The sequence below is a fragment of the Aplysia californica genome, unplaced genomic scaffold (genome assembly GCF_000002075.1).
Source record: "Aplysia californica isolate F4 #8 unplaced genomic scaffold, AplCal3.0 scaffold00154, whole genome shotgun sequence".
Taxonomy (NCBI): domain Eukaryota; kingdom Metazoa; phylum Mollusca; class Gastropoda; order Aplysiida; family Aplysiidae; genus Aplysia; species Aplysia californica.
The window spans coordinates 697,133-714,152 of record NW_004797424.1 but is presented as its reverse complement, the minus strand read 5'-3'; the positions used below and the strand labels follow the sequence as shown (position 1 = coordinate 714,152).

The 17,020-nt window shown below is 39.6% G+C and overlaps 1 protein-coding gene across 1 annotated transcript in view; it reads right to left on the bottom strand.

Annotated features, from left to right (window-relative positions):
• Window positions 1–468: 468 nt before the first annotated feature.
• Window positions 469–17,020, bottom strand: part of LOC101862111 (NPC intracellular cholesterol transporter 1) — a 47,124-nt gene continuing 30,572 nt past the window's right edge. Inside the window, exons 19-26 of the mRNA XM_005097419.3 lie at window positions 16,025–16,137; window positions 15,356–15,482; window positions 14,796–14,863; window positions 13,796–13,928; window positions 10,930–11,161; window positions 8,757–8,870; window positions 7,928–8,090; window positions 469–7,226 (exon numbers count right to left, since the gene is read on the bottom strand). Of these exons, the coding sequence (XP_005097476.1) occupies window positions 7,048–7,226; window positions 7,928–8,090; window positions 8,757–8,870; window positions 10,930–11,161; window positions 13,796–13,928; window positions 14,796–14,863; window positions 15,356–15,482; window positions 16,025–16,137 (1,129 nt within the window). The 3' untranslated portion in view covers window positions 469–7,047. The remainder of the gene's footprint in view (window positions 7,227–7,927; window positions 8,091–8,756; window positions 8,871–10,929; window positions 11,162–13,795; window positions 13,929–14,795; window positions 14,864–15,355; window positions 15,483–16,024; window positions 16,138–17,020) is intronic.

Here is a 17,020-nt window from a genome sequence, read left to right as displayed (position 1 = left end):
GTATTTTAGGCCTTCACTTTTCTCTCTTTCTTTGCGAATTCCATCTTAAAGCTTTGTGAGTATTGTTTGTTTTAAGTTATCTCAAAGTGTGTCCAATAAACTTCCACTTTCTGATTTCTATATCTTTTTTTAAAAGTAGAGGTTTCACAGCGCTCGCAACTGCATAAGGTCATATTAGCGCCAGAAGATTAGAGTTTTTACAACAGAGTAGCAAACATAAAAAAGAAGAAGGGGAGAAAAAAGACGATAGATGTTTGATAGAAAAGAAGAAGCAAACCACACCAGAGAACCCGCCAACCACCCACTTTCTATATTGACAAGTATTTTCTATTGATTTGTTTGCTCCCAACGTTATTTGTTTCTTCTCGCGTCAAATCGATTAATTTCTAGCTGTCGAAAAAACTACAGCATTTTAGAAGTTTGTTTTATAAGTTTCAAGTAAGCAAATAAAGCAGAACAATTCATACAAACGTTTCATATTATATTTTATTGTCAACAAATGGTGGGGGGAAAATGGTACTTTAGAAATCTTTTGTTGATGGGCATCAGCAATGGCGGTGTTCTATTTAAAGTATTAGTAACCAGAAACAAGATGAAATGATCACTTTGGCAAGATTAGTAGTGCATGTAGAACACAAAATGTGCAATGATTTTCGATGGACTCAACACGATCGTTCTCATATTTTTTAACATAAAAGGGTCTGGCATATACTAACCAGTATAAAAATTTATATATGTATGAAACAGATCTTTCACCAAAAACACTGCAGTCTGACAAAAACCTTAAGAATCATTGTTAATATATAACCAGATAGGTCTTTCAGTCTCATACAGGTGAAAAATATCTTTCAGTACACATCAAACCTTAAAATTAAAAAAGAATCCAAAGTAAACCAAAAATAAATTAATTAAAAAAATAAAATAATAATAATTTTTAAAAAGGGTAGATAGAAAAGCAAAATTTAGGATGGACACTACAACTTAGCTGTAAGTGAAAAATAAGCACCGGAATTGAAAAAGAGGAAATGATGCCTTTTTTCAAAGACCACCCATTACAATGGAGAACAGGTCCTTCATTCACAAAGCTAGCAATGAAAATAAATACACAGGAATTGGTGGCAATATTTAGACAAAACCAGTCGTACTGAGTTGACATTATACATAAGAGACTTGATATATCCCCTGTTCCATAAAGGAGAAATATGCCTGATAAATACCTAAACTAGGTATGGTTTAGAAAGGGTTTAATGTGACCCCCTATTTGATGCCTGTCTCCAAAAAAGACTGTGCCAAGCCATGAAAACTACGCAAACAACCAAGTAAAAAACCCCCCAAAACCCCACCGTGCTGGTAGTTTGAACTCAGGCTATTTACACAGTAATGCGGTACCATGTCAACTGCGCTACTAGTTACATAAACCTCCCCCCTCCCTCCCCCACAGAAATGAAAATTCTCATTTCATGGAAATGTTATAAGTATTTCATCAAAACTTTATCAGACATTAAACAGAAAAAAGTTTTTCAAAAAGTGGGCTCTTGGCTAAAAAGAGAGAGAAAAAGAAACCGAGGAAGAAAAAAAAAGGACATCTAGCCTACACAGCACGAAAATAGCCATTCTTAAGGATAGCATTATGTCTACCATTCTGTTCCGAGCCATGCAAAACAAACAACAACAACAAAAAAAGCTCTTTACAAGCTCAACTCTTTGACATTTAATTTCAATATTATTATCTCACCTTATTCTATGTACAAAGTCCTATAATTTTTTATAAGGACAATTATTTCCTAATTGGTATACACCTTATCCGGATAAAAATTGAGAGTAACATATGCAATATTATTTTCGGGAACCTGGATAATGCAGTGAGAAATTAAACATTTCCATTTTTACCCAAAGCGATTCAGCATTGGAGAATTTCATGAGGAAAAATTAATTCGGAATTTGCAAATTACAACATAGGAGAACGATATTGTGCAAAGAAAAATTTTATTCAAAATTTCTCATGAACTTCAATATGATGAAATTATCAATCATTTTTCACAATATAAAATGTATGACGACATACAGTAGAAAGGTGAACCAATTGTTTCCTACTAAGATTGTTCTAGCATCTGCAAAACAGATGTTTCAACAGACTGACTGTTTTTTTTCCCCTTTCCCCTGCCATTTGATGAAAATGATTTATTAAATCTATAATTCAGCAATTCAAGCAACCCACTCTTCTCTCCCCCCTCCCCCCTTTTCAAACACACAAACATACATATATACAACCACCCCCAAAATTTGATCACAGTATTTTTTAAATTACATTTTCTCTTATAAAAGAGCAGCCGTAGCTTGCCCAGGAACTAGCAGATAAGGGTTGTCTGACACTAACTAATGTTTTTAAAAATTCTAATAAAGTCACATAGCCACAGAACAATAGGCCAGGGACAAGGGAAGCAAAGAAACATACAATGTAGATCTATCTCCTTTTCCACAGGCAAAAGTGATTCAACTATCTCATGTGCCTATAATTACTCTTTTTCTCTTCACACAAGGCAAAAAAAATGCTGGTTAATTATTTTCCTGCTTATTACTTAATTGAAAAAAAGAACCCTAACAACAACTTTGGATGAATAAATGCATGAGAAAAGTTGCTGATCAAATGATACAAAGTAAGTGTTAATGAAATACAACATATAAAATATGAATACATTTTATTTGTGGAGTGGACCCTCAGAAAACATCCCCACCACTACCCTTACCCCCCCCCTGCCTTTTTATTCAAACAAACTTCTGAATAAATCACCACCGCCACCCTCCCCATTTTTTCCCCAAACAAACTTCTGAATAAATCACCACCGCCACCCTCCCCATTCACCCCTTTTCCCCAAACAAACTTCTGAAAATAAAATAAAACATTGCATAATGCAAAAACAATTTGGTTATCAGGACAGAGTAAATGAAAAACAGAGAATTAAAGCCAGAACACCCAATCACTGACAACTTTGGGTAACAAAGTTCTTCAAATCTGGATTTAATAAATCAAACAAAAAACTGATCAAATGATTTAATTCTGTAATTTGGTTTGAAGCACATGAAAGCTGCAAGTACCTTCCTTCTGAAAATACTTTTCAAGGAGGAAACATAATATAAAAAAGAAATTTACTTGAAGCTGAGGAATCAGAGCCCAAGAATCTGTTAGTGAAAATGTTTCGAGCTTACATCCACACAACGAAGACCATTAAGAAGTGGGCATCCTCAACCCAACCTGTCCCGTTCAACTAAACAAAAACGACAGCCTCCCAGCACAAAGATGAAGACGCTCCATAAAATAACTTTCTGAGCATTGGATTTGATTTCACATCTTTTGTAGACAAATCGGAGGGCCTATACATAAAACAAGAGATGTTGGTGAATTTTATATTCTGCAGACAAACAGACAACGAAATATATTGCTTCAAATTAGCCCGAGCTGTTTTTAATTGGAGAACTTAAGAAAAAGGGACCCACAAGGGTACACAGAAGTCCATACACTATTTAGAATAAGCAAGATAATAAAAGAAGAAAAAAATTAAAAACCCAACTTTAGTAGCGTTTAATATATTTGAGTGTGCTATAGCATAGACAAAATTAGAAGAAAAGAAGAAACCACCTATTATCCGAAAGACGGAGACAACATTCACCCTTTGGCATAATAACAAACTCTCTTTAAACAAACATCACAACATTAACTTAATGTTGAACCCGAAGGAAGAATGGGCACTTTGTAAACAGAGTAAAAAAATGAAACATTTCTCATATCCCCCTTTCAATAACTGCCATAAAGGTGTAGTACTTGTATTAGTAAAGCTTTGCTAAAATGAACAAAAACAGAGAAAAAAATAATTCACGTAATAAAATCCTCATTGTCCCTCATATTTCAATGCGTATTCAAAAAATTTATACAGAGGACTGAGGACCATGTCAAAAAAAAAAAAAAGGTGGGGGGAAGGGAGGGATGAGGAGAAGAAGAAATGGAGGATGAAAAAATGAGACAAAAAGGACTCCACCCAGCAAATAACCCTGAAAATACCCTTTATCATCCAACAGGAAATTTTCCAATTCCTATCAGACACCAGACATCTTGACACGAGCCCAAAGGGAACTTTGTACAGAGAGAATCGGCATGATAGAACATGAAGGAATAAATTACTGACTATGGTGAACTATGATGTACATAGGCTTTACAAAGCTTGTGAAGGAGCACAGTCACAGTATCACTCCGCGTCATGGATATAGTGAGACATTGCAAGACAGACAAATCCCAAGCAAGCATACATGTTATATATTAATATCTTCAAACACACATTCACATAAAAAGCAACTGTATCCTTCTTACCTTAAAACATTTATGTATGATGGAGTTCACTTAAACTGAAATCTGCGAGACTGCCTGGCATTCTTTAGTTTAGCCAAGTTTTCCATTTAGAAAGTTTTCTCCCAAAAAACATTTTTTTTTTAAATTGGGAGATTTTCTTTTCCATTTACCACTGGTTTTGGATCAACCATGTTCGGTTTAAATGGACTCCACTATATTCACACTCGATTTTAACACACCTGTCACCATATTTTAGGAATCTCTCAAAATAGACATAGGATTTAATTTTCAAGTCTTTTGAGACAAGACAAGAGCAAACCCTGTTATGGAGGTCCTGGAAACAAAGGAAATCTGGAAGAAATATAATACTAGCAAACACACCTGAGAAGAAGGCCCTAAAGAGTTTTTTTCCTTCAAACAAACGAACTACAGTCGAAAATGCCACAAGGGCCACCAGTTTAAACAACCACTTTCCCCCTTGCATTACAAAAAAATATGCGAGTCATTGCGGTGAATTAGGCCTCATCAAAATACTAAAATAGAAGAAACTGACATTTTTCTGCTCCTTGAGCAATTTCTATTGAATTTTTTTTTGGTTCAACACTTTTTATGTCCAATTGAAAACATAGTTCTGTGTGGAACTCACTGAAAAATGATGAAAAAGCACCAAAATAGAAAATGTAAATTTACAATTTTTAAGGACACTCAAGCTTTGGAATTCACCAAAACTTTGGAGGCCGTTTTTTCACTGGTTCTGGAACCTGGTAGCACTTGTTAAGCAAACACATAATGTTCCATAGCAACCCAGTACAAGGATAAAGAAGCAAAGTACAAAACTGTGCATTTGCTCAAACAGGTTAAATGGTTCAAATATTGTGCAAAAGTTCCTGCAATTTTCTTTACGAGACACAGTTCTTTCAAATCATACAAAACTGAACATAGGTAAAGAAGTGTGAATTTATACAGCAGTTTTAGTATTCCTTTATCAGAGCCATAAGCTGCACTTTGACAAAAGAGAAACCACCAGTCATCTACATAAAAAAACATTCAATTAGCTACCATCAAATGCTCAACTTATATCCCTGCATTTTCACACACCTACAAATTTTAGTTATTTCACTCACCACTTTTGCCATACAAAATGAAATAAATAACATTCATAAGACTGACCCATAAGAAACATTGATTCTTCACAAGACACTGTTCAGAGCAGCAGAAACAATAATCACATACACATAATATATAATTCATATATATATACACAACTTCCCTGAAATGTAATCAAGCTTAAAGAAAAATAAAACAAATCAAGTTATCTGCAGTTAAAGAAAATAATATCAAACATTTTTGCATAATCAACATCAGGGAATAACAAATCATTTGTTATCTTAGGCAGAAAGTGACAGGCAGCCTGAATGTATCAGCGCGGAACCGAAGCAGACAGCTGTCTGAGAGAAAGCGGGAATGTATCTCTCAGAATAAAGGCCCAAGCAAGACAAGAGGCAAAGCTTCTGAGTTTAGCTTACTGAAAAAAAAAAAAGCACAAGAACGCACCAATGCTCCCTATTTTTAAAGCATTTTTTTTAGCCCTCTCAGTTCTACTCATGCCAACTTGTCCATGTCTGTCTTCCATTTCATTCATAATTCATAAAAGGAAAGTCTTCATATTCATGTGAATCATATCAGTAAAAACAACTATACATAAAAACTGTCTCTGAGGTCTCCTTCAGATCATTCACAATTCCAGGGCCTTTACGTCTTCATTTTATGTACAAAGTATTTGACTACAAGTATACCTACAGAATAGAACAGAACAGAATCTGTCTGCAAATTGTCCTTTTCAACATTTTTATTCACCCCCGCCCCCAATCAAAAGCATAGTGAACAGTGCTGAAAAGGAAAGTAGAAAATAGAAACAATTTTTATACTTTAGTACTTTGCTTCCTGTTCCATATTCTTGGTAATGTACGAGTGGATGTCATGAGTTGCTGACACGACACAGAAAATCACATTGTCATCTATTTTTTTAAAGTGGAGAATCTAAATGCAGAAAGAAGTCTATCTACACTGCAGCAACCGAGGGTACCGCTTCATTTCTGCATGGTAACGCCATTCACTTCTTCTGTCTCTGCCGCCAGGACACAAAACCCACCACACATTTGTATAGGACAAGATTATACAAGCACACCAAAAACACAAGATCGCGTCAGATCCCCACGTTAGCACCAGAAAAGACTTGAATTTTCCACTAGACACGTACAAAGATAAACTTGTACCATTTATTTCATTCTATCTTTTATACGTTTACATCCAATGTCTACCTTCTTACCAATCCATGAATTTTTCAGGATTCTGGGAGACAAAGGCTGCTGAAATGACAGGGCAGAGGTCTACATTAGGGAGTTATTATCATGGGGCACCCTTATTACAAAAGCAGTAACTCTTGAGACATTTCCCAGACCCAGGATGCTAAAAAGATGGTGGTGTACCCATACTCCTAGCTTCACATGATTCTTAGTTTCCACCCACATTCAAATCAGATCAAACAAACACACGACCATGCCAGACACACTTGCTGTGAGTGAGCATCACTCTCCACAACTCACAACCCCAAATTCCCACAAACTAAGGTACACGGCGGACTGGCTGAATCTGAGCACGGCAACAACAGCGTCATCTTCTCAGCATGTTTTGTCTCAGCAGCATCACATGGGCTGCGCGGTGCCCCCGCCCATGCTGTTGTAAGCAGGCGGGTTGTCGTATGCGTAGCGCTGCGCCGACCTGCGGTTGGTCCGGGACTCTCCTTGGTCCCCGGCCCCCTGCTCCTCCATCGACTCCTGCACATATTTCTGCTGGTAGACTTTGGCCTTGTTTACAGAGGGACCTGGAGGCAAACACATATACACACACACATAAAGATGTGTTGATTTGGAGTGTTGTAAAGCTTAACTGGAGACAATGGGTTATTTCGGAGATGGAACTTTGGAACAGGAATGGTCTGGTATGGGTTTAGTTGCTGTACCTTTAGTAAGAGTTTTACAACACTTGCAACAAACGGATCATATTTGCTTGTTTGTTTGAGTAAAGAGAAGCACATCGACACAGCGATGGTCATTTAGTGCTGGGAAAAAGTAAGACAGACAGACAGAAACAACACTTACAACATAAATAGATCGAATCGAATAAGTGGCAAAGATTAGAGCTGTTACTAAAGAGTAACAAAGAAAAGAAGAAGTGATACGGACGATAGATGTTAGAAAAGATGGAGCAAACTATAACAGAGTACCTGTCAATTACCCATCTTGAGGAACGCTTCTTAATTATTTTTTTTGTAATAGAGGTTTTTTTATATCCTTATCCACAGATTAAATAATTTAGGTGGGCTATGACCCCGCCTGTTAGGGCCAACTTATGCTGAGAGGGATACAACATCCCATCAGAAAGACAGAGATAACTGATAAAAATTCTCCCCACTCATGAATCGAGCTCTCGTCTTGTCCGTGTGACAATGAAGCACCTAACAGCTACAGTACACCACAGAAGCTGTCTTTGAGTGATGCAAGGAAACAAACACGGAACACTTACCGAGATAGCTCAAGAGCACGGGAAGGAAGATGAGGCCGTGGGTGGCCCCAAAGATGACCATGCCCAGGTACATTCTGAAGTAGAACACCTGGAACAGCTGCGACTTGGAGAAGCCCAGGACGATGATGCCACCCAGCTTGGTAAGGGTGATGCCACTCAGGACCTGTGACAGACATAAAAAAAAATTTGTTGTCGTTTTTCTAACATTTTACACTCAAGACTCGTGTTGAGGCTTTGTTTTTCGTTTTAGTAGAAGTTTTACGGCGCTCGCAACTGCATATGGTCATATGAGCGCCAAAAGATTAGAGGCATTACAAGCGAGTAACAAACACAAAAAAGAAGGAGGAGAGATCAGGACGACAGATGTTCGACGGGAAAGAAGGAGCAAACCACACCAGAGCACCCGCCAACCTTCCACGAGGCTTTGTTTATTTCACATTTTAGAGTAAAAGGTATTCTTGGGGTGAGAATTCCTTTAATCTACACTTTACACTCAAGAATGATCTCGTGTTGAGGCCTTATTTATTTAACACTTTAATGCTAAAAAATATTCTTAAGTTGACCATTCCTTTCCCTAACTTAACACTTTATACTCATGAATGATTTTTTGTTGAGGTTTTGTTCATTAAACATTTTATAAGAAAAAATGTTCTGGAGTTGATGCTTATCTACACAATTTTTTTTTCTGATTTTCTCAAATTATTGGGCACCTTGCAGCTTACTTTCAGTTGTTGCCAGGGTACTTGTAAACAGGTGCATTGAAGGAAAAAAAAACTTAAAAGGAGAACAACCGACTGGGCTGGATATTTTGGGCAAGACCATCACTCACCGAGCTTCCCATATGTCCTAAGGCATCCTTTGCTCTTTCTTTACGAGTGGGCAGAACGCTGACAGTGAATGCTCGAATGATGTGGGAACAGAACTCCACTGATATGCCGATGGCCTGAAAAGGAGGAAATAAAGATGAGAACAAAAATGTTATAGTATAAAGGTACACACAGCAAGCAGCAACAAAACGAAGTATATGAGAGAGAGAGAGCGAGCGAGAGCCAATTTTTTCGTGAGACTTTTACGGCACTTGCAAAACAATAAGGTCATACAAGTGCCGAAGAATAGACGTGTTACAAGAGAGTAACATACACAAAAAAGAAGGAGCAGAGATAAGGACGATAGATGTTTGATAGGAAAGAAGGAGCAAACCACACCAGAGCACCCGCCAACCACCCAGAGAGCAAAGTTTTAATAGCCCCAACACCCAAGTCTGAGTGGGCATGAGAGAGTATGCGTCAGTTTTCACCACCATTGGCTACTGTTGAGCACGACAGTCTCACATGTCATGTTTATTTAGTTTTAGTAGAAGTTTTACGGCACTCGCAACTGCATAAGGTCATATGAGCGCCAAGGGGTGGGTGTCAACAGAGAAGTCTTTACAGGAAATCAGACTTACTCTGCTCACCTCTCTAGCTTCAATAGCACAAAGTCTGCTTGGGGCTCTCGTGGCCTAGAGGTCAAGGTGTTGGCCTCTCATTCAAAGGTCCCGGGTTCGAATCCGGGCAGCGACCGAAAAATTTTCTTCTCTAAAATTGTCTCCTTTCACCTCTTTTCCTGCTCTCTAGTAATGTTCTGTTGCCTGCTTTCGTTTCCACATTCTGCCCCCTCCCCTTCACCTCCTTTGCCCCCTCCTCTGGGCTCCTGACTCTTTCTGCAGCCTTTCTACTGCTACTCCTTGGCTCCTCCTAACTGCTGTCTTTCTGCCACACCCCTGATCTTCTGGTAGGAAAGATCTACACCTAGCCTTCTCGGACAAGGGCGAAAAATCTCGGAGGGCCCATGTGCAAGTTGCGCACGTTAAAGATCCATTGTTGGTCTAAAATCGATAAGAGTAGGCTTCGGCCAACAACCGGGCAAAATTCAAAATTTCCTTCCAACTGAAAATATTAGGTGTGTCCTGCGCACTCATATGACCTTATGCAGTTGCGAGCGCTGTAAAAACACTTACCAAAAACAAAAACAAAAAGAAAAAAAAAGTCTGCTTCGACTATCAAGGTACCCCAGAAAGAGCAAGTCACAAGAGTGTGACAAACATATAAAAGAAGTAGAGGAAAAATGACAATATTAAGGATTAGGAAAGAAAAAGCAGCAGTTCCCTGTTGTAGATCAGACACAGTTATGAGCGTGACATGATGAATCAGCCCATTTACAATTCTACTGTGCATGAACGAGAAATGTCCCCCCTTTGGGAATGGCCTAAAGACACTACAGTCAGTGGCACCACCCAGCGGGGTCCACATGTCATGACAAGCAGGAAAAACTTCTCCAAGGGCAATCAAAAAAGATTGGTATTTGCTATTTTCACCCCAGCACCCTCTTCTGACTCTGGACTTCCTTACCAGATGAAGTCAACTATTTATTGACACAAACAGGTTTGGGAATATTACTTTTTATCTTAAAAAATAACAAAGAGACACTACAAGACAAAAAAAAATAAATCCTATCCACCAATTCATATTATGAACATCTTCTTACACAAATACAAAGATACCAATTTAAACATGGACACACACACATGCATACATACAGAACGAGAGAGTGTGGAAGATGATGTACAAACACACACACACACTATGACCACCTTACCGTGATGAGGTTGACCAGCGACAGCTTTGAGGTCGATGTGCAAACTCACAAATATAAAGACACACACTAAGACCACCTTACCATGATGAAGGGCCAGGGCTAGAGCATTGAGGCTGATGTACAAACAATTAAATAATATATGCACAGACACATATGCACACACACTCATGATGTGATTGACCAGCAAGAGACTGAAGAGGTCTATGTACAAACACACAACTTTTACATGAATACACACACACACACTATGACCCCCTTTCCAGGATGAGGTTGACTAGCGAGAGAGCGTAGAGGTCTATGCATGTACAAACACACAAATTTTACATGAACACACACACACACACACACACTATAAACCCCCTTACCATGATGAGGTTGACCAGCGAGAGAGCGTTGAGGTCTATGTCCCACAAGTACATCATGCCCATCAGGTCCACCAGGATCATGAGGATGGTCAGCACGACCAGCACCGCAGAGTGCAGGTCCAGGCCCAGCAGCAGGAACGAAATGACAAAGATGGCCGCCAGGCAGTACAGGATGTTCAACACCGAGTCCTCCACGATGGTCAGGTACTGCTCGTAGAACACGTAGAACACGCTGGAACAGAGGGGAAGAAACAAAGTGGATGTTAAACACCATATGTTTTAGTAAAGGTTTTACGGCACTTGCAAAACAATAAAGTCATTAAGTGCCGAAGATTAAAGTTTAGTTTTAATAGAGGTTTTTCGGCGCTCGCAACTGCATAACGTCATATGAGCACCAGAAGATTAGAGGTGTTACAAGAGAGTAACAAACATAAAAAAGGAGGGGAGATAGAGACGATAGATTTTTTATAGTAAAGAAGGAGCAAACCACACCAGAGCACCCACCAACCACCCACTGAAGATTAGAGGTATTACAAGAGAGTAACAAACACACAAAAAAAGGAGGGGAGATAAAGAAGATAGAAGAAGTTTGATAGCAAAGAAGAAGTAAACCACACCAGAGCACCCTTCAACCACCCACAATGTGGATGTTAAACACCATAGGAAGATCAGATCTGTGTCAGTTAATGCCAGCTGTATTTTTCAACAACCCAGGTAGGCACTCTATTCCAAGCCGATAAGCCCAAATCAAACACCAGTATTGTTTGTTTGAGTACAGAGAAGCAGATGGACACAGTATCAGTCATTTAAAATATCAAGTCAAAGCAGAGAAGAGAACCACCAAGTTGTACACTAGCATTGTTAAAATACAGAGAAGAGCATTGTCATTAAGTGCTGGGAAAAAGGAGAAAACAGAATTCGGGGTCACACAACAGTAAAGTTGGGGCACAGTGAAGCACATTGATGGAACAATGGTTATTTAGTGTTGGGAAAATATAAGACAGACAGACAGAAAACAACGAAGAAACAGAAGATAAGTAAGGCCTACCAGTGGCACCCTCCAATCAACCACCCACAAAATTGTGTTATACGACACTGTACATGATATCAAGCATCAACAGACAAGGGGCCTTTGAGCTCTACAGAGTTTGTCCTCCAATGTCTAACAATGACCAGCGCATCTGCTGAGGAGAATATTTTTTTACCCTATCCATACACCCAGGGGTAAATTCTTCACATTTCAGAATACTTCTAGTTTAAAGATCTCTGAAACTTTCAGTATTTCTCAAAAAATCATTTTGACAGACTGTTATGCAAAGCGTACGGATCGGATTAATGCGTAAATTTCCTCTTTGGAAAGTGGTGGCACAGAGTTCCCCACGTCGTATGGATACGATAGAAAAACGTGACATACAGATACGGTTAAGCAAAATAGAGGAAATAAGGATTAACCCTTCAAGCCCTGACCTCCTGATGATACCATGCCCCTCTGCCAGAGCTCCTAATAGATATATTACTAACATTCATATGATCGTCAGAATCACATTCCATATCCCACTTCTGGTTGTCCTTGTCCTTACTAGCATCTAATTCAGAAAGACCTTCAAAATAATCAGTAACGTACTGTGGTAGTAGACACAGTTTCACGAGCGTGTTTTGTCCCAAGCGAGCTGGTTTGGGGATCGGGTCTCGCTCACTGCTGTACCGGTGGCTAGACATAAAGGCAGTTTTACACACCATCGGTGTACCGGTGGCTAGACATACAGGCAGTTTTACACACCATCAGTGTACCGGTGGCTAGACATACAGGCAGTTTTACCAAAGATAGTACCAAAGATAGTACATAACAAGATGGGCCACTCAGCCAAAAAAGTGTCCGCCGGAAGTTCGCTCTTTGCTTCAGATGGCGCTGCAGTCTGTTTTGAAGCTCTCTTTCGTTTTTCCAGAAGAAGAATAGGAATAGCACCTTCTTGCGTGCGCAGATCGATTCTTCATCAGCAGTTCGGGTTCGTTCAGTGCGGAGTTTTAGGTTTTTTTTATTTTAATGACCTCTCGCCTTTCATTCTAAAGTCAAATTAAACGAACAAAACAATCACCCTTTCCTCCGGAAGAGTTTTTTTTGTCAGAGTAACCATTTTAAAAAAGTGTTCTTCCTAAATTAATTCCAAAACTTGCTAGTTACACTTTGATTTTTTAAAACCCAAGTAGGGCAGCTCTGTTCGCAAAGGGTGCGCTTTTGCGAAGAGGGCGCCACCGAATTTTGAGGACACTTTTTTAATTGGCTCAAAGAGTGAAGTGGCCGCTCTTGTTATGTAGACTCTTTGGTTTTACACACCACCAGTGTACCAGTGGCGAGGGCTCAAAGGGATAAGATTACTTGTGGCTTTTGCTACCGCCAATGAGACCCAATTCTGGCAGAGATGAGATAACCCCATTTTGAACATGCTTCATCACTAATTGATATGTGCAGTTTGCAGGCTTCTCTCTTGGCTCAACTCCTTAAACCTCATCGGACACTGGGAGCGTCCGGCGGTAATAGCCCTGTTCCCTACGCTGGGAGCGTCCGATACTAGTGACAACTGTTCCGTTTTGTTTAGTGCTAGTCTTTGCTTGTTTTTCAGAACAATTCCCGAACCAAGTTTTTTATTTTTGTAAAGACTAAGCCTTTGTCTCCACCATTTGGAAGTTGGAGGCATGCTTTTGGGGTTATAATAAGACATAGTGCACCAGGTTTAGGTGACTAGATAAAAACTCAGGGAAACGGTGGAAAAATCTCAGGGTTTCAAGAGTAAAGTATCTGCAATGCGTGAATGAAGCCTCTGATTTGCCACTCTCCAACTGGATCTGTCAGGAGCAATAGTCTCACCTGTAAGGGAACACTTTCCCGGTCCCGTTCATCGACAACGTGATGTTGTCTGAAATTTTTCTGGCCTCCTTCAGAGCAGTGATGTAATCCGAGGATGTCTTCAAGACACTGTGGTAGGTCATGAAGTATGTAGCTGTGGACAGAAGAAAAACTTGGCTTAATATCATGTGTGTGTGTGTGTGTGAGAAAAGGTGTGGGAGTGCTTTTGTGTAAGAGAGAGTGAAAGAGAGAAAAAAAGAGAGAGGAGGGAGGGAGGGAGGGAGAGAGAGAGATTTTTGTTTTAGTAGAGGTTTTACGGTGCTCGCAACTGCATAAGGTCATATGATTAGAGGAGTTACAAGTGAGAAACAAAAATTTTTAAAAAGAAGAAGGGGAGATAAGGACAATAGATGTTTGATAGGAAAAAAGAAGCAAATCACACCAGAGCACCTGCCAACCACCCACTGAGAGAGAGAGAGAGAGAGAGAGAGAGAGAGAGAGGGGGGGGAGAGAGAGGGAGAGAGAGAGAATGTATGTGTATACGCACGTGTACATATGGAAGTGTGAAGTCAATAGATACAGATTCTGAGAGTACAGCAGATTTATTCCAGAAAGAAAATGACACAGGCTCCCCCCAATAGGAGTAATTAGTGCAGAAATATGGTCGTCACCATGACAAACGGAATCATCTTTACTTGCAACAGTTCAAGTAATAAGCAAAGCACAGTTTTAACAGTCATGTAGTTTTGACAAGTTGTAGGGTGTGGAGAACATGCATAATATAGACCACACACTTCATAAGCTTTCAGTTTCAGTAAAGAAGAGAACATCAGCAAAATAATGATCTCTTAATGAGGATAGAGAGAAAGATATCGAGACCTAAACAACAGGGGGAGGGGGAAGAAATCTTAGAAGCAGCACCTACCAACGGCACCCTCCAACCACCTGCACATTTTGAGAAGAACAGATTCAGACAACATTTAAAAGAAGTAAAAGAAGCAGACCACACTAGAAGACTCACCTCCAACATGTGTTTCGTGATGGGAATCGTTACTCAGCTGCACTGCTGACCCATAGGCTGCATGGCCTCTGTCAAAGAAAAAAAAACAACCCCAAAACGCACATTATAAAATCATAAATAGCTGAGGGAAAGAAAAGAGATTGGACCTACCAGTGACGGATGCCCTCCAACCACAGACTGGCTTCTAAAACAATGAGAAACCAAGTGACCACCATCTAAGAATCACAGCCAGTTATGCTAGTTCCCTCATGACTCCACCCACTGTTTGGCAAAAATGATAAAAATGGAATGCTCAACACCCATAGACTTTAATTATACTATCCTAGACCATGCTCAGTCATAGCGAATGTTCGTTGCTCTCTATAAAACTTTGCTACGAAGTGTGCGCTTCATGAGAGCCCAAAAGAAGGGCAAAACGCTGCAGTTGAGTGCATTTGGTAACACCCCCCCCCGTCATATCATATGGCTCCGAAGTGAACCAAAGTTATGTGGGAGTAAGGTCTGGGATATTATGTTGCAAGTCTATGTGGACACCAGACAATGACACGCCAGTGACATACCCCTTCGCACAGTGAATGTTGGGGTTGTCCTTCAAGAACCAAGGAAGGAATTTGTCAAAGTCATGACTGATGGGGCGCCCTTTGTACTTGTCCGTGACGTTGCAAGCAAGGCAGGTCTTGTTCTGTTCTGTAAAGGGACAACAACAGGTGGCAAAATCAGTGACTGAGGAGAGTGACTAGCAGGACCCTATGACTAGTAACAACATAGTTAATTTAGAAATAGTAAAAGTTGAGCAGCGTTTGAAACACAAACTGGTCATGTAAGTGTCGAAGATTAGAGATGTAACTACTAGAGCGTAACATACAAAGAAAAGAAGAAAAGACAAGGGCTACAGATGCTTGATTGGAAAAAAAAAAAAAACACCTGCCAACCAGCCACTTAGCAAGAGAAAAATGAGGATGACTCATTTAAATCATTTAAAAATTTGTCTCATTTTCACGCACTGACACTGGAACTAAGAAAATGATTCATTATTGATTAAACTATAACATTTCCAACAAGTACAAACACACAGTAGTTTCTTTGCTATGTACTAAAGATTTTCTTCCAGCTCTATATATTCCATGTTATGTACTAGTGCTGCTAGTGAAAATGTTTTATTCCCCCATAGACACTAATCAGATTCATGAAATTATGTGACATATTACAGCAATGCAGTGCAAACTTACCTGAAGACGGACAGAAATCTCCTGTGTCCTCATACGTCCGACAACACGGACTGACCACAAGCCACGAGAAGTAGTCATCTAACCAAGATGATACAGGTTGAGCAATGTACGAACTGAAACAAAAGAACAAATTGGCAAAAATTTTTCATTTCATCCTAAACAAATTCAACTTGTCTATAAGGTTGGGTTATCGCAGACAGTGACACCAGAGAGTTTACAGTAATACTAGAGAGATGGCACTTCGCCCGGATGCACATATCTGGGTCACCAGCTGATCGTGGAGAAACGCGTGGTAAACAAAAAAAAACTGCGTCCATTGTTCAAGGCATTTTCGTTGATCGCAGACTAGCATGGCCCCGGTTAGCACGAAATGTCAATGGCGTTCTGCTATAAACTGCACCTATTAGAATCAAAATCTGAGTTTCTTTCGATTTCCAAAGGATAACGAATATATTTTGATGAATAGAAAAATATAGATAAAAATAATGACAATGTGATTGTGGTCCTATCAGACTGATACGCCATGCACAAACTCAGCACACTTCAGCTTTGTTATCTCAGCTATTAATTGGGTTGGGGGGTTTTTTCCTGTGTAAATGCCCAAATTGAGCTTGCATTCTACTACTACTAGTGAAAGATATGTTACCTGGGTATGCGAAAAGATGTCTAAATACAAAGTACCATCGATCGGTTTTGCTACTTTCTTGGTCCGATCACCATTTTTAATTTGCGCGGGGGGAGGGGGGGATGGGGGATGGAAGGTGTTAGGGTTCCTATTTAACTCTTTAAGTGGTAGATTTATTATTGCTTCATGTGCTTTGCCATGATCTGAAATTGCGAGAATTTAATATAATGTGTGTGTGTGTGTGTGTGAGAGAGAGAGAGAGAGAGAAAGAGAGAGAGAGAGAGAGAGAGAGAGAGAGAGAGAACGAGAGAGAGAAAAAGACAGACAGACAGACAGAATGAGAGAGGGAGGGAGGGAGAGAGAGAGAGAGA